Consider the following 23,841-nt stretch of genomic DNA (forward strand, 5'->3'; position numbering starts at 1 on the left):
TGTAAAATATGTAAATTGTAGGACTCTTGGAAGCTAGCACTGGATGAGAAGCTGTGACCCCTCTGAATCACTGAGGGGGAGGGCCCGGAGGGTGGGGGCTGGCGTAGCCTGGTCCTTCTCAGAGCCAGGTGGGCAGAGCCTGCGAGGCTCAGCTTCCAGAACAGGACAGATTGACAGGGCAGGACGGCTGACGCGACGGCTCCTCTCCTGCGGCCCGTTGGTGAAGTGCTCCCGATTGTCCCCTGCTGCCCCGGTGGGATTCTCGTTCTGTGTTAGCGTGTTTGTGGCACCCAGTGTGTCCCTTGCACAGGGAAGGGTCCCGGTGGCTTGTGTGCTGGGAGGCGACTTAGTGGTCCCGCCTCTGTCAGGAACAGGTCACCTGCTGGGGACAGTTGCCACAGTCGTGTGCTCCTGTTTCGGCTTCTGGAAGTCAAGGGTGTGTCCGCGCCGGGAGGCTTCTCGGGGCGCCATTTCCCCGGAGGGGACTCCGGTTCCTGAAGGCTGCAAGCTGACTCACAAGGATCTTCCTGCGCACTCTGCTGGGTTGTGCATCGCAGAGCTCATCGCCCAATTACCCAGTGAGAGACTGTGTCCTGAAAACGTCTGGCCGTGGGTCTGGCACATCAGGACTGCTGAGCACAGGAGCCGTCGCTCGTTCCGTCTGTGGGTCGGGGGCTAGGTGTATTCCCGCCTCCTCGATTAAAGCCAGGGAAGGATGACAGGTCCAAGGTATGTGCGACCATGAAGGGCAGTGTATTCGTAACAGAGGAACGGGAGGACAGAAAGCCAATATTAGGGTAGTTTTTGATCTCCCGGCAATGACCCAACAGTTTGAAGTTAAGAAAAGATGTTCACGCAACCCGATCAAAATAAGAACCCGACCGTGGTAGTTTAACATTTTATAATTGAACACACCCCCAAAACGCTGGCAGCTTTACACGGTAGAAGGAGCAAGGTGGGGACTTTGGACCTGCGGCCTCGTCCCCCTCCTTCTGCACACAGACATTCCTTGGAAAATCGGAAGCATCTGCGGAAGGGAGGGGAGAAAATAGGGGCGGCCCCTGCAGCCGGAGTCTGGAACCCCAGCTCCGGCACAGGCTGCCTGACGCGGGAGGGCGTTTCCGGTGACTGCGCCGTGGCTCTGCGGATGTGAAGGAGATGCAGACGGGCGTCCTCACACGGATGTGACAGGGCTGCTCACACAGGTGCCCTGCGGCCTGAAGGACGGACAGCACGGAGCCTCTGGAGGGTTTTCATCTACTTCGGATGCCAGCCCCTCCTCTCTGATCACAAGTATGGAAGGGCTCAGGGCGTGAGGACCGCCTTCTCTTCCCCCTGCAGCCCCACCTCTGCGGGAAGGTGCTCCCAAATTAGCATCTTCAGGAAGCCTCTGCGAGAAGGGAGGGGGGCTGGGCAGAGAAGCGCAGACCTTCCTCCACTTTCAAGGGGGTTTTGTCCCGATAAACTCATCTGAAGTCGAAAACATCATAAGCAGAAGGTGAATTTGACACACCCACCGTCCCAGACATGACGGCTGAGCCTGGCTCGTGTTAAACGTGCTGGGAACACCTACACGAGCCTACAGGCGGGTAAAACGCTCTTCTCACAAAGCCTGTTTTATAATAAGCTGCAGAATGTCTCATGAAACTGGTTGAACTCAGACCTGAAGGTGAGAAGCCGAGCGGCTGTGTGGGAGCAGAAGGGTGGTCAGGGCCTCGGTTGCTGACCCTTGTGACCACACGGCTGCCTGGGAGCCGCTCAGGTCCTAGCGAGTGTCACCAGCGCGGGAAGAGATCTCTGTTCAAGAGAACATGTATGCACGTCACTGTCGTACCATCAGAGAACTTGCATTAAGTCGGAGCCTCTGTGTAAGAAGAGGGGAAACACTTGTAGCTGAGGACACGGTGGTGGCCATCCTGTGTGTCCCCTGGGAATGGTGGGGGAATCGGATAACATGAGACTTTGGACTTTACTGTAAAGGCAGGTGTCTTATGTCCAGGTAAAAAAAAAATAGCGACTCTGTGTTTCCTTTATGTTTCTCCTTGGAAATCCTCTGGAGCTGCTGGTGGGGAAGGGTGGGATGCTGGGGAGAGGTGTGCATGTCCCGTGGTCCAGAGTGGGGGTGTGATGTGTGGTGTGGGGGGGGGGCGTGGAAGGGGAGACCCTGACACCTTCTCGGATGTGTCGCGGGGGGTGACGGGAGACTTGGTTAGGATGATGTAAGTTTGAGTCTGGTGACTGGGGGCAGGATGGGGACATTAATGGTCCTGGATGAGCTGGGGACTCCTGGCTGGGCCTGCGTTTCTCCCAGACGAGGAGGGAAATCGAGCTCCAGGAGCGGGATCCTGCTTCATCCCAAGTAGGAGAACTGCGGTTCAGTCCTGGTACTAACCACCTGCAAGGGAGCGCAGACCCCACGGGGCGGTGGCCTTCAGATACCAGCTACACCCCCAGGGTCCCGGGCCTCCCCTCCCTCTGACCGGCTGGCTGTAACTTTGAGGGGCCCCAGGACCCCATCCGCTCCGACAGGTCACCAGAACGGCTCACGGCATCAGGACGGCACTGCGCGTACGACTCGTGTTCATGAGAAGCGTGCAAATCGTCAGGGCCAGCCTCACGGTCTGGGGCGGACGCACACCCCCGTGCCCTCTTCCCCGGAAGCCGCAGAGGTCAGCGGGACCGCCGCGCCAGCCCTCTAGTCATGTGATTTGCTATATGTTTTGAACCTGGCTCCTTGGACAAAATCTATCCTCCAGAACATTATGGACCGAGTTCGTTTCCTTGCCTCGTGGCGGTTCTTTAGCTGTCAGAAAGTGCGTCATGCTGTGTCTTGCCCAAGTGTGTGTGTGTGTGTGTGTGTGTGTGTGTGTGTGTGTATCTTCAGGTTCATCGAGTCCAAGATCCTCCCATATTTCTAGAAGCATCCGCTTCCCAAGCCCTCGTCAGCTAACCGCGTTTCTCTGCATGCTGTCTGATCTAGAAAGCTCTCATTCCTGTGCGCAGCCAGGAGCCACACGAAGCACTGAATACACGCGCCTCCCACTCCCAGCACCCAGCGGGACACTTGCCGCGTCTGGGAGGGCCCCACAGTTTTGTAAGCCTCTGCACAGCCTGCTGACGGTGTCTGTCCCTGCACAGCATGAGCAGGGCCGCCCGCGAGCTAGAGGGTGTGGGGCTGGCACGTACTGTGAGGAGGGGTGACGCTAAGCTCAGGGAAAGAGACAGATGGGAGGAAAACAGGTGTTACGGGTCCAGACAGGCAGGGAGCCAAGACCACACAACTCTGTTCAGGACACACGTGTAAATAAATCCAGTGCATGATGCGATCTAGGAAACCGCACGGCCGGCATTCGGCACACACAGTGCGAGCCCCCAGCAGAACATCTGGAAGATAGTAATTTAAAGTCAAAGAAATCATTCTGGAACACTGCACAGTGGGCTTGCTGAACCAGGAGGCTCCACCATTCTTTCTGCTGTGAAAGAAGTTGCTTCGGCCTGTGGCTGAGTCCACAACGGATGGGGAAAAGCTGGCATCACCGGAGGGGGGAGCAGGTGGCCCGTGAATGGAAGTCAGGACTCTTTGGTGGCAAAGCCGTGGGGTGTTTGGAGAACTGTAGCGATTTTCAGTTTTGTACCTTTTAATTTATTTATGTTTACTCCTACCCCTGCGGTGTTTCTGGAAGGATTTAATATGCTGCCGTAAGAGAATGCAAAACACGATAATGGGCTTCATTAAGGGAGCCCAAAGGGAAGAGGAACACAGGCTGCCCAGGAACCGTGCCCGTGGAGGTGGCCCCCACACATGTAGCTGCGGGCATTTGAAACAGCCAATCAGAGGAGGGAAACCGACTGGCTCACGTTGGACAATAAGGTGAAACACAAGTCCTTTGCCTCAAGTTCCGGAGTCCTGGGTACCCAACGGGCTGCCATCGGCTGGGGTAGGGAAGGCCGTGTGACGACACGAGCAGCCTTTATGGTAAGATCCTTAAAACTGAGAAGTTGGTGGCGATTTCTCCATGTTGGCTGTTGTCTACACTAACGCACAAGCCCCCGGAAGTCGAACGATGAAAAACCGAAGAAGGGGTTCCACGCACGCAGCTGGGCCATTGAGACGGTTCGGTTTTCGCTCTGTCTAGACGTGGCTTGGTCGAGAGGGGAAGTTTTGATTATTGCCCTGGTTCCATCGGATAATCCCCTTGCCTGTTGTAATTTAGTCTTTCTGAGTCCGTTCCTCCACCCCCACAAAATGTGGCTAATGTATCATTTCCGCCACAGGGATGCTTATAAGGATTGGACCATAAAACGTCAGCCCCGCGCCTGCTGTGCGAGGCACGTCCTGAACGTGCTGGTTGTTTCTGACAACAGGACTGCAGGGTCCCCGCCCTGGCCAGGATGCACAGTGCATTTGCCCTTCTGGGTCCCCGTGGGTCACGCCTGGACCGAGCGGACAGGAAGCGCCTCCTGGGCATGGGGTCTGCTCACCGTGCGGGCAGAGGGCTCACCTCTCCATTTTTCCTTCACAGGAGTGACTCTGTACAGCCACCCGTATGGAGGGGCCTTGATGAACGAGGACAAGATGTGAGTCTCGGGACCACTGGGTGAGGGCAGAACAGAGTCTTGGGGTGGCTCCAGGGTGCCGGCCTGCTGCATTTGTGCGGAGTGGTGCTGGCCTGGGCGCTTCTTTGCAAAGTGTAAAGAAAATGAGTGTTAAGAAGGGAATGTGCACTGACCGAGTTTAAAACATGAGCTTATCCTACACCCCAGTTTTTCTAAGTCAAAATTGTCTAAGGGAGTGAACTTCCTGAAGTTCAGGGGCCCCACATCTTCCAGACACTTTTTTGGGGTAGAATGGCTTTTTTTTAAAAAAGATTTTGTTTTTTTAAGTCCTTTCTACCCACAATGTGGGGCTCGAATTCACAACCCCGTGATCAAGGCTCACACGCTCCACTGACTGAGCCAGCTAAGCACTTGGGGTACAGTCTTTTTTTAAAAAATGTTTTTAGAGTTTATTTATTTTTGAGAGAGACAGAGAGAGAGAGAGAGAGAGAGAGAGAGAGAATATGAGTGGGGAAGGGGCAGAGAGGGAGACACAGAATCCTAAGTAGGCTCCAGGCTCTGAGCTGTCAGCACAGAGTCCAACGCGGGGCTCGAACTCACAAACCTCGAGATCATGACCTGAGCTGAAGTCGGATGTTCAGCCATTGAAACACCCAGGCGCCCCACTTGGGGTAAGTCTTAAACACGGTGTTCGTGTAGTGAGCATAGTGAGGCCTTCTGGAGAGTTCCCCATGCCAGACTTTGCTCACAGACACATGGAGTCACGGGTGGTGATAAAGCCACTCATCTCCCCGTTCAGAGCGAAGTGTTAGTTCCCGTTCCCTCCTAGAAGCTGGGATGCTTCTTCCTGTCTTCTCCTTTCCTCTCTCCCTTCCCCGTGGTGCAGCTGACACCGGCCACAAGTGTAGCTGTGGGCTCGTTGGGTGAGAGAAGATGCCACACAGTGGACACTTTGCAATGAGCCGTGTCTTTCCGTCGGCCACCTGCGTGTGCTGATTGTGGCTAGGGAGGGGTCAGTCCAGTTAAAAAATGACCAAGAAAGTACACTGTGTGTGTTATCACAATTATTACTACACCTCTCTCTGTTACAAAATTGTTTTGATATTTTGAGAGACAAAATTCAGAGATGGGCCAGCCACCTGTGGATCCACAGCTAATGCCCCCTCCCCGCCCCTGCAGGTGTCCCAGCATACAGATGCATGTGGTTCTGGCGTGGCCGGAGGCCACAGCTCCCTGTGGACGCCACGCTGCGGAAGTTTATCATTTTAGTCTAGAGTGAACTCCAAGATGGGCAGACTCTGAAATGTCCCCTCACTTTGCACCCTTCAGTTGTGCCTTCTAGAAGCTGGGAGCATCGCCCACACCTCCTCAAAGGGCCGTTGAGCGGACTCAGGGGCAGAGTTCTCGTGCTTAGCCAGCGTGCCCTATGCCCCTTAACTTCCTGGTTAGTGGTTTTCAGTGCTCTCCCCCTCATCACTGGTTGTCACCAAGGGAAAGAAGACGTGTGCCCTTCCTGTGACCCTGACGAGCTGTTGTGTTGTGCCCGCAGCATGGAGAGCATCCGTCAGTGTGGCGTCGCCCTCTGCGTTGTGCTGGGCTTCTCCATCCTGTCGGCGTCCATCGGTAGCTCCGTGGTGAGGGACAGGGTGACCGGAGCCAAGAGGCTGCAGCACATAAGTGGCCTCGGCTACAGGACGTACTGGCTCGCTAACTTCCTGTATGACATGGTAGGAACTGGGAACGGCGTGCTGCGTGCCTGTATGCCAGGGCTGTGTGCGTGTGCGTGTGTTAGGAGACCCCCGCTGCAGACTGTCCACAGAAGAACGGGTCATTGCGTTGGTAAGAATGGTTCAGGTCCAGTGTCCGTCTGTCATCCGGGGCGGATGGCTTCCTGAGAAAGAGGACCAACCAGCCGCACACGGGAGCTCTGGGAACTCACGGACCTGCCCGCGAATGCAGAGTCTCCTACCCGGAAGATGAGATCATAATCCTCTGTGATGTGCTCTTTTCAAGGGGCTGGAAGGGGAGGTGATAAAAAGCATTAGAACTGACCCACCGTCCACATGCACGTGACCCCCACCCCCCACCCCCCACCCCGACCACAGCCTGATGTGTTCTCCAGGTGTTCCGCCCTCCAGGTCACTGTCTTCCGTCCGGAGGACAGCACTGGTGCCCTTTGTCCCCCAGGCCTGCAGGCATTTATCTGGATTCAAGGTCCTCCTCGTAGGAAAGCAATAGCTTGTCCTCGTGACCGCAGCTTTCCGGGGGGAGGAGGAGTAGGCGTCCCGGAGGAGAAGAGCGTGTGAGGTGGGGGCGGGTGTCTCCCGGACCCCAACAGTCCTTCTCCGCTTTTCTGCAGCCCTTACCTGATTATCCCCTTGTCCCTGCCGCTCAGTGTGTTTCTGCCCTGCGATGCCTGCCTTGGGGCTCAAGGGCAGGGAGGAGGGCTTTCTTCCTGGGTGACTGTGCCCCATCTTCTTCCGATTGTTTCCTGCCTGTTACATGGATTAAATCGCTCATTTAGTGGGTAGTTAGGGGTCCTCACCGGGGCAGGGAGTGTTCCTGGTGCTGGGGATAAAGCCGTGACCAAGGCAGAGAAGTTCTCCGCCCCTCTGGAGACTGTATTCTCACCAGGGGAAGCAGGAAACAAACAAACCGACACGCAAGATCCGGGTGGCTTGGGACTAGAGTTATTGAGAGGGTGACTTAGATCAGGAGGCTGGGAAAGGACTCTCGGGGGGACAGCGTGGGAGCTGAGCTCTGAGAGGGAGGAGGCAGCCCGGTGGATGGTGTGAGAAAAGGCTCTGGGAGGGGCTCCAGGAGGAGAGCAGCAGGCGTGTGGCCCTTCCTGGGCCACTCTGATCAGTGTGGGGGCCCCCGGGAGGGGTCTGTAAGGCGGCCTCTGCCTTACTGTCCTCAAGTCCAGGTGTGGGAAGAAACCACGTGTCCTGGAAGGTGTCTGGGTTCCCGGACCCGTCCCGAGGGGGGCAGGGGGCAGAGGCTGCAGTAGTTTCCAGCAGACCCCCGACGGGCAGTCTGTCTGTCCAGGTGCTGGAGCCTGAAGTCTGAGATCCAGGCGTGGTCGGGCCAGCTCCTCCCAAGGCGTCTGTCCCGGGCGCGTGGGTGGTGCTCCCTCCCCGTGTCCTACGTGGTCATCCCTCCATGTGTCCTGTTCTTATAAGGACACCAGTCATGTCGGATCAGGGTGTCTGCAGGGACCTCCTGTACCTTCATTGCCCCTTTCGAGGCACGTCTTTGGATACAGTCCCTTCTGGACATCCCAGAGCTTCAGCATATGTGTGGGGGGTGGGGACACAGTGGGGACACAGTCCTGCCGGGACTGTGATTCCTGGGGGCGAACCCCACTTTACAGACCGGTCAAGACGCCACCCCTTTTTTCTTGTTTCCCCAGATCTTTTACCTGGTTTCCGTGGGCCTGTGCGTCACCGTCATTGTCGCCTTCCGGCTGACGGCGTTCACGTTCCGCAAGAACTTGGCAGCCACGGCCCTCCTGCTGGGGCTTTTCGGGTATGTGACGAGAGACGCGGCTGCAGAATTACGGTTTGTTTTCTGGAAGAGAAAGCCCCCTGGGATGGCTTGCAACCCGCTGTCGGCTTCATGATTTTCTCTCTTTTCAAGCAATTACGGTGCTTCTGGTGGGGACGCACGGCAGAGGGACTGGAGCAGGGGGAGGAGCACCCCGTGGGCGGCCCGGCTGGGACGGGGGTGGCGTGGGCTGTTGCCGCACGGCCCCCCAGCCGTCGGCCACGCTCAGGCGGTTGGAAGTGGATTCTCGGTTACTCTCGCTCTGACATTCATCTGGAGCTCAGACACAGAATCCACCTAGCTCCAAAATTGCCTTTCACAGGAGTGTCTCCCACGAAGCCTCCCGTCTGGCACGTTTTTCCCTCTCCCGCGACGTTAGCGGTCTGGAAATGTGCTGTCTACCTATATCACTTTTCTCAGAGGAAAAGCAGCAAAAGCGGAAAAGTCACTTGACAGACTTCTTATTTTCTTTTTAAACTTTATTCATTTTGAGAGAGAGAGAGCATGTGCAGGGGGAGGGGCAGAGAGAGAGGAAGAGAGAGAGAACCCCAAGCAGGCTCTGTGCTGTCAGCACAGAGCCCCACGCGGGCCTCGATCCCATGAGCCGTGAGACCACGACCTGAGCCGAAACTGCGAGCCAGACGCTTAACCGACTGAGCCACCCAGGCGCCCCCGGAGCGTTCCTTTTTATCTTTATCCAGGATCTTTGCTAGGGCTCCCCAAATTATACCCGCCTAGTATCAAGAATATCTAATTATGTCTCTTCTTACACGTTGGGCATGTGTCTAGATCCGGGCTGAGCATGTGAGAGATCCTTGCTGAGAGCAGGGAAAGTGATGAACACGCTAATTCATTATAATTCGAGCCTAATGATTTGTGAAGACAACGCATTCTGCTTTATTTCCGCCCAAGATGACAAGTAAAATGAGTTTACACACATCACAGTCGGGCCCAAAGCATTTATTTGCGGACGGAGTTCATCGTCAACAAGGATATGTCATTGTTAGCTGACTGGATGGATGGATAGCTGGCTGGGAGAGAGAGAGAGAGAGACAGACAGGACAGACAGACAGACCTTTCTGGGAAGATTGATATGGCCACTAACTCTGTGGCCTTGGGAGGAGTAATTAATCACTCCCTCTACACCTTGTCTTCTTCAGTGTAGAGCTTCAATTCTGTGCCGGGAAGAGTAGACAGTTGATAGAAAGCTCACAGTGGGTGGCAAGAGGCCCCAGTTAATGAATTTGGGGCCCATTGTCCCAGCGAGAACCGTGCTAGTATTGGGAGGCAGTTTCGTTGTCAGGGGTAAAAGTGCTGACGGAACCTCCTGTTTGCTGTAGTCCGTGGGAAATTTGGGTTCCTGGATATAAAAGCTTAGTACGGGGATTCCCGCTTCTCTGGGGATGGTCTGATTTCAGTGCAGTGATCCCGTTGAGCGGGTGGTATCGTCGTGGGTCCTGACGGTGTGGTTAAACAGACCTCGCTGTACCTTACTTTCAAGCTTCAGGAAGGCGGAGCTCGTGGGGTTTAAGGTAACAGACAAGATCAAATGGTTAGAAATTCCTGAGAAACGTGGAGGAGTGGTCTCGGAGCTTGTTTCTCTCGTGAGTGCCTTTGCCAGCCTGGGAGGAGCCCTGACCAGTCACCGCATGTGCGGCCACAGCATTTTCCTGGGAACTGGGGGACGCTCCCAGGTCCTTGCCACACATCCCGGGCCAGCCGGGGTGCTGCCACTCGGGTGAAGGATCCAGGACTCAGACGGGGGTGTCTGTAAAGGTAGCAGGCGGGGTCGGAGGCCAGGGGACCCCGGGGGAGAAGGACTCCTGGGAGGCCAGCTGGGATCTTGAGGCAACATCCCCGGGGCCGCAGGTTTCCTTGTCATTTACACGGGGTTCTTTCTTTGCCAGGACCCAGGTTGGGCAGGGGTGTCCGCTCACCCCTGTCCAGGGAGGGAGGTGTGGAAAGCTGGAGCTGGGAGTCGGGAAGGCTGGGCCCCAGAGTACCCTGCGGCCTGAGGACGTGGCAGGTGTTAAAAGGGGCTTGGAATTACATGGGGTTTGGAATCTGAAGAAATTAGGGGTCAGGTATGTACACAGAGTCTCAAAGAGACACAGAAGAAAATACCCAGTGACAATTGTCTTGTTTTCTTCCTTCCGGCTCTGTCTAGCCAGGAAAACGTGGTATTTAAGCTGGAGGGTGTGAATTAGCAGCAAAACGAGGCAAGGAATGCCAGAAAGGGAATCTAGTATCTGTGAACAGTGGAAACTGTAAGAACATATTTGGTGCATGTTCCGCGCTAATGGATTGTGAAGACAGGCCACGGGGGCCTGTTCCACGTCTTGGAAAATTCACGTGGTGTGGACGAGAGGCTGGCTTTCCCAGGGAGGAAAACCCCATAAATTCCACAGTAAGCGTGAGCAGCAGACCCCTGCCCAGCAAATGCTAAAGCCATTAAAATGATATAATATTGTATTTAATAAAAGAGTAGAGATTGGCACAAGCCGCTGTAGATTTCACCAAAAGATAAATTAGGCTCTAGAAGCCTATTTAACTTCTAAAAAATTTTTTTTAATGTTGATTTATTTTTGAGAAAGAGAGAGACAGAGTGTGAGTCAGGGAGGGGCAGCGAGAGAGGGAAACACAGAATCCGAAGGAGGCTCCAGGCTCCTAGCTGTCAGCACAGAATCCAACATGGGGCTCGAACCCATAGACAGTGAGATCATGACCTGAGCTGAAGTCGGACACTTAACCGACTGAGCCACCCTGGCACCCCACTTCTGCCCATTTTTTTTTTTACATTTTTAATGTTTATTTTTGAGAAGAGAGACAGAGCACAAGTGGGGGAGGGGCAGAGAGCGAGGGAGACACAGAATCTGAAGCAGGCTCCAGGCTTCGAGCTGTCAGCACAGAGCCTGATGCAGGGCTCGAACTCACAAGCCATGAGATCATGACTTGAGCCAAAGTCGGATGCTTAACTGACTGAGCCACCCAGGCGTCCGTATTTACCTTTTTTTTTAAAAAGAAGAAAAAAGACAGAGATCCTGGAGCTGCAGAGATGTTTATGTGAACCAAGTATTTGAAAGGTAACTAATGAACGTGTAGGAAAAAAACCGGGACAAGCAAAGTGTTGGGTGCACAGCTGGCCGGAAGCCACACCCCAAGACTGTTTGCTCGCATAGCAATAGTGAGTCTGGTAGCGACTCTGGTGGCCTTGTGTGTGTAAGTCTGTGTCTTTGTCCCTGATTTCTTTTTTGCTTCAATAACACTTTGATCTCCTTGTCACATATTTAAATGACATAACCTGGTGTGGAAACTTCATGTAATGAGTACGGTCTCAAATGGGGCAGGAACCAGTGGAAGAGTATTAACTGATCAGTCCCTCAGTTTCTTCTTTGAGTTTATTTATTTTTGAGAGAAAGAGAGACTGCAAGCAGGGGAGGGGCAGAGAGAGAGGGAGACACAGCATCCGAAGCAGGCTCCAGGCTCTGAGCTGTGAGCGCAGAGCCCGACGCAGGGCTCGAACCCACGAACCGCGAGATCATGACCTGAGCCGAAGTCTGCCGCTTAACCACCTGAGCCGCCCAGGCGCCCGGTCCCTCATGTTCTGATGGGGGCTCTGGGCTTCCCGGTGGGATCTCGAGGCAGCCATGTTCCTGGATTGTGTTCCCGAGGATGACACATTGGCCGAGTGCGATATACATAATCCTGCTGCACCTTGTGCCGGCCGCGTCCCGTCAGATGCCCCATGAGGTGTTGCTACCCCAACGCCCCCAAACCCCAGTCGCACATTTGACGGAGAGACTTGGCTGGATGCCGTGTCCTATGAGGAGCAAGAAGGGCCTGGCCTTTTGTTGCAGAGGCGTGAGAGGACCGACGTGTTCACCTTCAGCTGCTTAGAGAGCTGTCCTGTGGAAAAGGAACGCGACTTGTCACTATTGCAGAATCTGGCCTTTGGATCAGGAGTTTATTTAAAGAGATTTTCGGTTCACTCATAAGAGGGAATTTTATAGCAGTTATTTACAGCTGCCCCGAAATTTAACTCACAGATTGTTAATAACACTTACATTGCCATTATAAAAATCATTTTGGGGGCGCCCGGGTGGCTCAGTCGGTTGAGTAACCGACTCTTGATTTTGGCTCAGGTCATGGTCCTTGGGTCGTGAGATTGAGCCCCGTGTTGGGGCTTATACGCTGAGCACAGAGCCTGCTTCAGATTCTGTGTCTTCCTCTCTGTCTGCTGCTTCCCCGCACTCGCTCGCTCTCTGTCTCAAAAATAAACTTTAAAAAAATTTTTAAATAAAATAAAATGAGAAAACACCAAACTTCTAAAAACCACAGTCCTCTGAAACCTCACATCATCAAAAATATTGTCAAGAGGGGGGCGCCTGGGTGGCTCGGTAGGTTAAGTGTCCGACTTTAGCTCAGGTCATGATCTCACGGTCCGTGAGTTTGAGCCCCGCGTCAGGCTCTGTGCTGACCACTCAGAGCCTGGAACCTGTTTCAGATTCTGTGTCTCCCTCTCTCTCTGCCCCTCCCCTGTTCATGCTCTGTCTCTCTCTGTCTCAAAAATAAATAAACGTTAAAAAAAAATTAAAAAAAAATATTGTCAAGAGAAAGCTTGACCGGGGCGCCTGGGTGGCTCAGTCAGTTAAGCATCTAACTCCTGATTTCAGGTCAGGTCATGATCTCACAGTCATGGGATTGAGCCCCACATCAGGCTGTGCGCTGACAGCGTGGAGCCTGCTTGGGATTCTCTCTCTCTCTCTCTCTCTCTCTCTCTCTCTCCCCTCTCCCTCTGTCCCTCCCCCACCCACGCTCTCTTTCTCTCTAAAAAAAATTAAAAAAAGAAAAAAACCCCCACATTGGATACTATTGTTTCATGTGCTTGTCAAGGCAGGTGCCTGAGGGAGCACAGCACTTGAGCTATGCCCCCAGAAGGGACGGTCAGGGTGTTGTGGTGTCGTGGGAACGGGCTGTTTGATTTCTGTCTCTGCTGCTTTACTTCGTAGGTAGGTGTTGACAGTTCAAAGCACCAAGGGGTCCTGACCTACCTCTTGGGTAGCTAATTTAATTTAATTATTTACTCATAATTTGATTCCTCGGCACGGCAGCTGTTTAAGAACACTTGCTTAAAAGCGTTCACTTGCACTTTGCACATTCTGGAATAATTTCCATCGTTGCCCAAATTCTGAGGCAGATTTTCGTGGCGAGAAGCTGCTGGAACTGTGTATGACTTTATGTATGCTATTATATTTATTATAGTTTCTGGGATATGAGGATGGGTCCTTTGACCCAAGGGCTCATTCTGATGCCACGGATTCCTATGGAAAAGGAATTAATAGCCCCCTCGGTGGGTGGGGCCTAGCTCTCACCATTTGGGTGTCTTAGACTCTCCAGAGCTACTTAACAGATTAAGGAAACCCCGGGCATTCAGAAGGCACTTGAGTATTTCAGGCGAAGTCGCTAAATCACGCTAAGAAAATGGTGACACATTTGCCTCAAGCGTGTAAAGAGCACGTGGGGACGTGGGAGAAAGGTTGGGTTTATTTTATCATTATTTTTTAAATTATTTTTTTCTAATATTTATTTATTTTTGAGAGAGAGAGAGAGAGAGAGCGAGCAGGGGAGGGGCAGAGAGAGAGGGAGACACAGAATCCAAAGCAGGCTCCAGGCTCTGAGCTGTCAGCACAGAGCCTGACGTGGGGCTCGAACTCACGAACCATGGGATCATGACCTGAGTCGAAGTCGGACGCCCAACCGACTGAGCCACCCAGGCGCCCCTAAACAGGAACCATTTGTGCTTTACTGGTGAGGATCGGAGCAAAGAAGCAAGACCCAGGCTCGCCCCTTTGAGGGAGGGGCATGGGGACGTCCGCAGACTTCCTCCAGGTCGGGGAGTCCTAGGTGCAGGTGCACGTGCGGCCCAGGGGTTGACCCTACCCAGTGTTGCTGCCGTTGTACCCAGTGCTCCCTGGAGCCTCGCAAGTGAGCTGTGTGTTCAGGGGGATTTGTTGTCAAAACCGTAATGTGTCTCTGTTCACTGAGTGAGAAGCCACCAGGCCAACCAAAGTCTATGCTTCCGTCTTGTCACGGGAAAACACACATGATTTTTCCCTTTATTCCTTAGATATGCGACTCTCCCATGGATGTATCTGATGTCCAGAATCTTCTCCAGCTCGGACGTGGCGTTCATCTCCTACGTGTCCCTGAACTTCATCTTTGGGCTCTGCACCTTGCTGATGACCATCATGCCCAGGCTGCTGGCCATCATCTCCAAAGCTCAGGTCAGTGGGCGCCAGCTTCACCGCCCGGGGCACCCCGAGGACACGCGTGTTGGCTCCTGCCCCTGCCGTTGGTTTTCCAGCTGGAAGGAAAGGACGACGTGCCAGTGTGCACTGTCTTTAATCACCGGGAAGAGAGACCGACCCTGATTAACCCAAACCCGTGCGCCATTAGGAGACCCGTGCTCAGGCCTGGCAAGAACTGACCCAAAACACACAGTTTCTGCTGCTGCGTTAGCGAGGGCAGGCCCATGTTCACCGCCGTGTCTCTGTTTATTGATGAATTATTGATAGGCGCTTGCAAGGGCGAATGAAGGCATGAAACGTGTCCCATCCAAGTGTGTCAGGAATAGGGGTCAGGCGCTCCTCTCTGGGCGGTCACATGCTTGCTATGGGTTGGGAACACTGCCGTGACTCACCATGCTCTGCGACTGCAGGAGGGCTGGACCAGGGCGTGGATCTGCCCCCTTCCCTGATGTTCCCGGAACATCCCTGGTTTGGTCACTTTCCGAGTGTGCCCTGAGAAGGGCCTCCATTTCCCCCTGTGTGACAGTGAGAGGATGCGTCTCGAAGCCTCTCTCCCCCAGGCGCTCACATTAGTGAGTCACTTTTTGGGTTCCATCCATCCGTCAAGCTGGATCTGGTGGTGTCCCGGTCATGCACCTGCCCCCCGTCTCCTCCCCCTGAGCCGGCCTGGGTCTTGTCTGCTTTACCCCGCCTCGGTCTCCCCTGCACTTCCCCTGGGGACCGATGTCAGTTTGTACTTAGTTGTGTCGTTTTCTTCCCTGCTTTCCGCTCCCAGCATCCTCCACCGTCCCTTCCGACTCCCTGCTGTCTGCCTGGACTCAGATTCCTTAGGCGTCCAGGTGTGTGATTGACCGGTGAGCCGAGAAGTTGGTCCAGAAAGGGCTCACCCTCCAGTGCTGCTGGCCTGTCTCAAGCGAGTCGGGGACTGATGCCTGCCTCATTGGGGCAGGCTCACGTCCTCGGGCCTGGGCTCGCGGAGACCCTCGATGTTCCAGGGGTGGCTAACACTGTCTCCTGGTGTTCTGCCCCACGTTGGCGTGGAAGCAGCAAGTACGGAAACAGTCACTATGCATTCGATGGAGGAAACGATCTGTTTGGGGCAGTTTTGCAGATCAGGTGTTGATGCTGATCTGTACTAATGTGTAGCCTTTGTGTACAAAACCCTAATACAACGATCAGGCTTTAGCTAGAGGAGGACACTGAAGGTAAAGGAAATAGTACACACCTTCCCTCCCAGCCCGCCGGCTGTCTGCCAGGACCCAGGCCTCGCGGGGGTCCTCGGGAGCTGTCAGGTGGGAAAGAAAGTGGACTCGGGAGACATTCCTGCTGGTGGGAAGGGCGAACCCTAGGGGACAAGATCACAGGAAGAAAGGGGAGGAGGCGAGATCATCTGGACCCAGAGAGGAAACGAGTCGGGAGCCTTTGTGTCCGTGACCTGCCAGCACAGAGGTCAGCTCCGGTTACAAACAGCATCGCCGATCTGGAGAGAGATCAGTGCGCAACAGGTTGTTTGCAGGACAGTGGGCCACGCTCGATCGTTAACAAATAGTAAGAGAGATCTTACTGTGTTGCCAAGGTCGTTCGTTCCCTTTGCGCTCTATTTGGATATTATTTATTTAAGAAAACCAACATCATAAAGGGGTGATTTCAAATACTCACTTGTAAGCGTCAGAGCAATACATATGTTCTTATAGAATCAATCAGAGCTGACTGGGTTCTCAGATCGTCCTTACGAGGCAGTGAACCAGGTTGTATTAACCATCGTGCCTCTAAACTGTGATGTTAATCGGGGTGTTGTAATTTTTACCAAATCACAGTTTTTAAGCTGATTTTTTTTTTTTAATTTTAAATGGGTTTTCAGTTTTGAGAGAGAGAGGAAGAGAGTGAAGGAGGGGCAGAGAGACAGGGAGACACAGAATCTGAAGCAGGCTCCAGGCTCTGAGCTGTCAGCACAGAGCCCAACAGGGGGCTCGAAGTCACCAACTGTGAGATCATGACCTGAGCCGAAGTCGGACCCTTAACTGACCGAGCCCCCCAGGTGCCCCGAGCTGACCTCTATAGAAAATGCCTTTTGAGTCTAACTCACGATCTCAAACAGCTTCCTTTCCCGCTGGGGAGAATCTCTGTGTTTCAGGGGAGGGAGGTCAGTGGAGGAAAAACTCAAGAGTTTCAGTAACTTATTTCTTTGCACACTCCATCAGTTTGCAGTTACTTTAAATAAGACATGTATGGATTGTTATCCCCTGAATTTGGGCAGCTGTCTCTCGTCATATATGTGGCTTATCTGTCAGTTCAGTTCAGCGTCTGTGCACCACCAACAGCTTTGTTCTTGTTGGCATAACTGTGAATTCCTTAAGGCAGATGTGAAGTCCTCATCGTTAATGTGTGGCTTCCTTGGAACCCCTGGGGGGCTCAGCTGGTTGAGCGTCCGACTTCGACTCAGGTCGTGATCTCACGGTTGGTGAGTTCGAGTCCCATGTCGGGCTCTGTGCTGACAATGCAGTGACTCTCTTTCTCTCCCTCTCTCCCTGTCCCTCTGTCTCTCTCTCAAAATAAATAAACTTATTTTTTTTTTAAATATGAGGCTTCCTTAGTTACCAGTTCCTGAGTCAGAAACTGTAGTATTCTACTGTTTCTACATTATAACCAGTGACAGAAAATCCTTTCATGTGGTACATTGTTTGATTCAGGGACACAGTTTTATGAAAACTGGGATTAATAAGTCCTAGTAGGACTGGTTGAAATCTATAAGGAGTGGTAGGAAGTCAAGACAAGATCTAAGGGACAAGTAGATGAAGCTTTCATGACTTTCCCGTGTCTCTATGCAAAAGACAATAAGCCCTAATGAAACAATTCATGCCCCTTTCTTGAATTTTCTGTTGCTCCCAAATGACATAATTTAAAAAATATTTTTTTTAATCTTTATTAATTTTTTGACAGATAGAGACAGAGCATAAGTAGGGGAGGGGCAGAGAGAGGGAGACACAGGATCCGAAGAGGCTCCAGGCTCTGAGCTGTCAGCACAGAGCCCGACGCGGGGCTCGAACTCACGAACTGCGAGATCATGACCAGAGCCGAAGTCAGATGCCAACTGACTGAGCCACTCAGGCCCCCCACCAAATCACATTATTTAAGACTACATTTATACAAGTCCAGCTGTCAGTTTTCATTGTAAGGGAAAACTGGACATTGTCCAGCATGAAATAGACAATTGATGATTTTGTAAACTTTAATGGTGATACGGTATGCCCCCTGCTGTGTATTATAGTGTATACAGTATGATGACTTTGCACCCTTTTAAAATATTACTGTTCAGATCAGTTTTTGAATTTGACCATAAAGAGACAGTGACATTGAACCCATAATTCTTGAGCCTTAATTCTTGATTGTATTTCCATAGCTTTGTCTGGCAGGAAGTTAATGTGGTCTTCCTGGGTTATGTGCTTAGCTACCCCCGTCTTTAAAAGTCAGCTGAAAAGACCACTTTGCAGTGAATTTTCTCAAGGCTACGTTCCTTGGTGGAGAGATTTTATGCTTCGGGCCAGAAAGATCAGGGTCAAATCCTGGGCCTACCACAATGTGGCTTAAACACATTCATCAGCCCCTTGAGCGTGTTTCCTCAGTGGTAACTGGGTCTACCAGTCAGGACTTTGTACGTTTATGGAGGGAATGGACTGCAGTGATGTTCCATCAAGCTTCCAGTATGTGGTACTTACCAGGAAGTCCTAATGGACGATGATTAACACTCTGACAATTCTAACCTTATTATGGAATAGAGCTCACATTCATAAGACACCACACGGTAAGAAAAATAGTAAATTTTATGGCAGATACATACATTTATATGTATACATTTAAAAAAAAAATTTAATGTTTATTTTTGAGAGACAGAGACAGAGCGTGAGTGGGGGAGGGGCAGAGAGAGAGGGAGACACAGAATCTGAAGCAGGCTCCAGGCTCTGAGCTGTCAGCACAGAACTTGATGCGGGGGCTCGAACCCACGAACCACAAGATGACCTGAGCTGAAGTCGGCCGCTTAACCGACTGAGCCACCCAGGCTCCCCCATATGTATACATTTAATTTGAAAATGGTATTGTTCAAGTATGCAGCCTGTCCTATGTTGTTTTTTCTTTTCTTTGCAATCATCCATGTGATGTTTCCTACTGTTCTCTTATTCATCCTTGTCCTTGAAACAACACTTAAGAAAGACAACTATATGTATATATTAGAGTTTTTACTTATTTATTTTGAGAGAGACAGAGACAACACGAGTCGGGGAGGGGCAGAGAGAGGGAGAGAGAGAATCCTAAGCAGGCTCCGCACTGTCAGCACAGAGCCCGATGAGGGGCTCGAACCCACGAACTGTGAGATCATGACCTGAGCCGAAACCTAGAGTCAGACGCTTAACTGACTGAGCCACCCAGACACCCTGACAACTACATATGTTTAACATTTACTGACGCTAAGTTTGAAGGGGGCATTTTACGTGTGATTAACATGTTCCCAGCGACAACTCCCAGTATTATCCACCCTTTTAAACACTCATGTTGCCTGTGACTAAGAGTGTCACTTATAACATTTGCCACAGGCCGGGTGGCTTGAACAACAGATATTTACTTCTCACCATTCTGGAGACTGGGCGTCAGAGATCAAGCTGCCTGTAGAATCAGGTCTTGGTTAGGACCCACTTCCTGCCTTGCAGACGACCTCCTCCAGCTGCGTCCCCGCACAGCAGAGACGGGAAATGCTGGTGTCTCTTCCTCTTCCTACGAGGGCACTGATCCCATTGTGGGGGCTCTGTTTTCATGACCTCGTCCAACCTGAATCACCTCCCTAAGGTCCAGCCTCGTAATACCGTCACGCTGGGGATCAGGGCTGGAACCATGCACTTGAGGGGCACAAACATTCAGTCCATAACCTTTCACCACGGGCCCCGCAAGTCCATGTCTGTCTCACAGGAAACGTACATCCATGCCATCGTAGCAGCCCCCAGAGTCTTCACTTACTCTAGCTTCAGCTCAGAAGTCTTCTCCGAGGTCTCCCCTAAATTGGGTGGAGGCAAGACTTCGTGATGCATCGTCAGACGGACTTCCTCTCCACCCATGAGCCTGTGAAGCAGACAAATTATGTATTTCCAAAGTACATCTGAGGTACAGGCTTAGGATAGACCTGCCTATTCCAGAAGGATAACTCGGAAGGAGGACGCAGGTTTGGGCTCCCACGCACGTCCACCCCTGGGCAATGCAATACCACTAGACCAGAGGCTTGAGGATCATTCTCTCTGGTTCCGTGGCTGCCCGCGCGTGTTGCTGAGTGGCTGGGGCAAGGGGGACCTGGAACATGGGACGGCCAGGGAGACACGGAGGGTTTCAAGAGCTGTCAGTCTCATGTCTCTTTCTTTCTCTACACAGAGTCTGCAGAACATCTATGACGTCCTCAAGTGGGTTTTCGCCGTATTTCCTCAGTTCTGCCTGGGGCAGGGGCTGATCGAACTCTGCTACAACCAGATCAAGTACGACCTGACCCACAGCTTCGGCGTCGATTCCTACGTGAGCCCCTTTGAGATGAACTTCCTGGGCTGGACCTTCGTGCAGTTGGCCTCACAAGGCACCGTGCTTCTCATCCTGAGGGTTCTGCTGCACTGGGACCTTCTGCAGCGGCCGCGGTACGTCCCGCGGGGCTCAGCCTGGGAGGGCACCGACCTTTGACCGAAGAGGGAAAGAGAGCCCCATCCTGGAGATTGCAAGACAAGAAAATGCGTCCCGTCAGTGCTACACGAAGTTATAATGAGTGAAGATTGTGATTTTTTGTCGGGGTTTTTTTCCTCTTCTTTCCTTCTTCTCTTTTTTAATTTTTTTTAATTTTCTTTTTTTATTTTTTTAAGATTTACATCCAAATTAGTTAGCATCTAGTGCAACAATGATTCCAGCAGTAGATTCCTTAATGCCCCTTGCCCATTTAGCCCAGCTCCCCTCCCACAATCCCTCCAGTAACCCTCAGTTTGTTCTCCATATGAGTCTCTTCGGTTTTGTCTCCCTTCCTGTTTTTATATTATTTTCGTTTCCCTTCCCTTATGTTCATCTCTTTTATCTCCTATGGGTACAGTCATATGATATTTGTCTTTCTCTGACTGACTCATTTCACTTAGCATAATACCCTCCAGTTCCATCCACGTAGTTGCAAATGGCAAGATTTCATTCTTTTTGATTGTCGAGTAATACTCCATTGTGTGTGTGTATATATATACGTATGTGTGTATATATGTATATATATATATACACACATACGTATATATATGTATATATATATGTACGTATATATATACATATATATATATATATATATATATATATATATATATACCACATCTTCTTTATCCATTCATCCATCGATGGCCATTTGGGCTCTTTCCACACTTTGGCTATTGTTGATAGTGCTGCTATAAACATGGGGGTGCATGTGTCCCTTCGAAACAGCACACCTATATCCCGTGGATAAATGCCTAGTGGTACAATTGCTGGGTCGTAGGGTAGTTCTATTTTTAGTTTTTTGAGGAACCTCCATACTGTTTTCTAGAGTGGCTGCACCAGCTTGCATTGCCATCTTCTTTTCTTTTTTGATCGCTGTGAGTCACCAACCCTAGGAAGGAGAACGTCAAAAGATAAAACACCAACCTGTGAGGGGATCGTTCCAATGGTTTCATTTTCCCCTATGGAAAGCGCTCAATTTCCCAACATGTTGGGTGAATTTCGTTGGTACCATAACAACTCATTAAAAAAAATTTTTTTTTTACTGTTGATTTATTTTTGAGAGAGAGACAGAGAGTGGGGATAGGGGCAGAGAGAGAGGGAGACACAGACTCTGAAGCGGGTTCCAGGCTCCGAGCTGTCAGCACAGAGCCCGACGCGGGGCTCGAACTCACGAACCATGAGCTCATGACCTGAACTGAAGTTGGACGCATAGCCGACTGAGCCACTCAGGCACCCCTAATAGTTCTTAAATTTACATATACCCCATATATGAACCCATAATAATATAGAACTTATGTTTATGTTGATGTGTCTACTTATATAGACACACAATTATGTATACACACACGTCTCTGTTATTCTAAGTGGGATTTAAGTGGCTTTGCAAAGATGTCTAGAATATTGCCAGGTAGCACATTTTTGATGGCTGCCAAACAAATGTGCTTTCCTGGGTCGGCCTCACAGTGACGTGCCTCTCCCTCTGTGACCCATGTGGCCTGCGTCCACTGACTCGCTCTTTCCAGGAGCTGTGTGTTTCTCTCTAGATTCAACTGTGAGAGGGATCCTTCACAGAGAAATTACTAATGAGGACCATGTCCCTGGAGAGAACCTGTTGAGAATCACGGGCATATTACCAATATTTTGTGGTGAAGACTTTATAGACTTTTTCCTGTCCGTCCTCTCAAGGCACGCTTCCTTTATAATTCCCTCCAATCTGCTAAAGCAGTGAACCGCTTTGAATACAAATCCTAAAGGCTGTCTTGAACTGGGCACTTTCACTCTGGGGTCCATGGATTTCCAGCATCTGACTGAATTTGGAAGAGAATTCTGAGTGCTTTTCCAGCATAATTGGTTCCGTGATTGGCCCTCGTGAGTTTAGTTGTTTTAAAACCTAAATTGTAGAATCCCCTTGGATGGATTTCAGGGTGCCCCAGTTTCCAGTAGCATCAAAAGACTTTTCTATTCTATTCTATTCTATTCTATTCTATTCTATTCTATTCTACTCTATTCTATTCTATTCTTTTATTTCATTCCATTCCATTGATTTTATTTTTTACTTATTTACTTTGTGAAAGAGAGAGAGAGCAAGCCAGGGAGGGGCAGAGAGAGAGAGGGATAGAGGGCATCCCAAGGAGGCTCCGAGCTCTCAGGGTGGAGCCCCACATGGGTCTTGAAGTCACAAACTGTGAGATCATGACCCCAGCTGAAACCAAGAGTCAAGATGCTTAAATGACTCAGCCACCCAGGCCCCCCCAAAGATTTCTTTTTCAAAGAGAAGTCTTCCTGTATTCCTCTGCGGAGCATAAGTTAAACCATATTTTAGAATAATGTCTGTGCTATCCACAGTAAATAGTTGGTATTTACTGCTCTTTGTCAGCGTGGAGGCCACAGGGCACTGAAATTCAATCTGATGGAGACGCTCGCTGCCTACCACTCCTTACGGATGGCTACTACAGTGACCCTCCCACCAAATTAATTTGTTTTTCTAAATCCGCATCTAGTCGGGTCACTAATCATTGCCTAAAGGAGAAAATCCAAGGTTCTTAGCCAGGCCCCCTCAAGTTGCCCTGCTCGTGCTCCGTAAAGCTTTCCATGACCCTCGCTCTACACCCGTGGGTGGCATTTGCCTCTGGTCACCTGCCCAGTTGGGGTCTCTGGCAGGACTGACCTCTCCCACCTCCAGCACCCACCTCCCAGGGCTGGCCTGATGCCTTCCAGCCTGTCTTTCTCTGCCGGGACCACAGTGTCTTTTTACAGCGTTTACGTGTTCCTCTGCTCTGCCTGCCTGTCAGTTCCTTGGTGCGGGGAGTCTGGTGCGCTGGGGTAGCTGGATCGTGGAAGAGAATAGGAGGACCTTGCCTCCTGCCCCTGGCACTGTCGGTGCTGGCCCCCCGCCCCTGCTCAGTGGCGTGTCCATGACCAGCATCTGATGCTGATCCTGAGAGCTGAGCGAACGAGCCTACCTCCTTGCTGTGTGTCCTAGGCCGTGCTGACCTTGAACCGCAGCCTGCTGCTGACCTTCGGCCGTGTGCTCAGAGCCCAGGTCTCCACTAGGACCTGAGCCCTGGCGGAGTCCCGGTCAGGCCCAGTGCCTCCGGACACCTTCTTGCCTACACTCTCTCTCCGGTCTGGAGCTGGGCTTTGCTGTCTGTGCCTTTGCTGGCTGGGAGGGAGCGGGCACGGGCCCCAGGACAGCATTTCTCTGCCGACTCTCTGGTGCCCATGCGTATTCCTCCTCAGCCCGAAGTTTTCTGAGCACAGTTAAGGATGCACTGCGTGTTGGGTTGTGAGGTGACCAACGGGAAGTGACTCCGAGCCATTGTCCTGCATCCGTTAGAATGACCTGACATGTAAACAAATACACTTTCCCACCCCTACACTCCCCCCACAACCCTGAGATCAGAAACTCTGGGGATGCATCGAGGAGATACCTGTACAGCTTTCCAGGTGATTCCTGGCTCAGAGCTGCTGATGGGAGAACTTGGAATGGGTCTTGGAAACAGGGAGGAAGAAGGGTCTCAGTCTCACCTCGTTGAGTCAGGAAAGGCTGCCAGAAGGGCCAGGCGCACCGGGGGGTCCAAAGTCACACCTGCAGCCAGCAAAGGGGGAAGTGACCCCCCAACAGAAAAGTGTGACGTGGGATGAACTTTCACACGTTGAACACACCATTGTTCCCTTC

At 51.7% G+C, this 23,841-nt stretch overlaps 1 protein-coding gene across 1 annotated transcript in view; it reads left to right on the forward strand.

Annotated features, from left to right (window-relative positions):
- Positions 1-23,841, forward strand: part of ABCA13 (ATP binding cassette subfamily A member 13) — a 374,957-nt gene that overhangs the window by 262,311 nt on the left and 88,805 nt on the right. The window contains exons 48-52 of the mRNA XM_042927326.1: positions 4,524-4,578; positions 6,107-6,284; positions 7,970-8,085; positions 14,231-14,387; positions 19,824-20,077. Of these exons, the coding sequence (XP_042783260.1) occupies positions 4,524-4,578; positions 6,107-6,284; positions 7,970-8,085; positions 14,231-14,387; positions 19,824-20,077 (760 nt within the window). The remainder of the gene's footprint in view (positions 1-4,523; positions 4,579-6,106; positions 6,285-7,969; positions 8,086-14,230; positions 14,388-19,823; positions 20,078-23,841) is intronic.

The sequence above is a fragment of the Panthera leo genome, chromosome A2, assembly GCF_018350215.1.
Source record: "Panthera leo isolate Ple1 chromosome A2, P.leo_Ple1_pat1.1, whole genome shotgun sequence".
Taxonomy (NCBI): Eukaryota; Metazoa; Chordata; class Mammalia; order Carnivora; family Felidae; genus Panthera; species Panthera leo.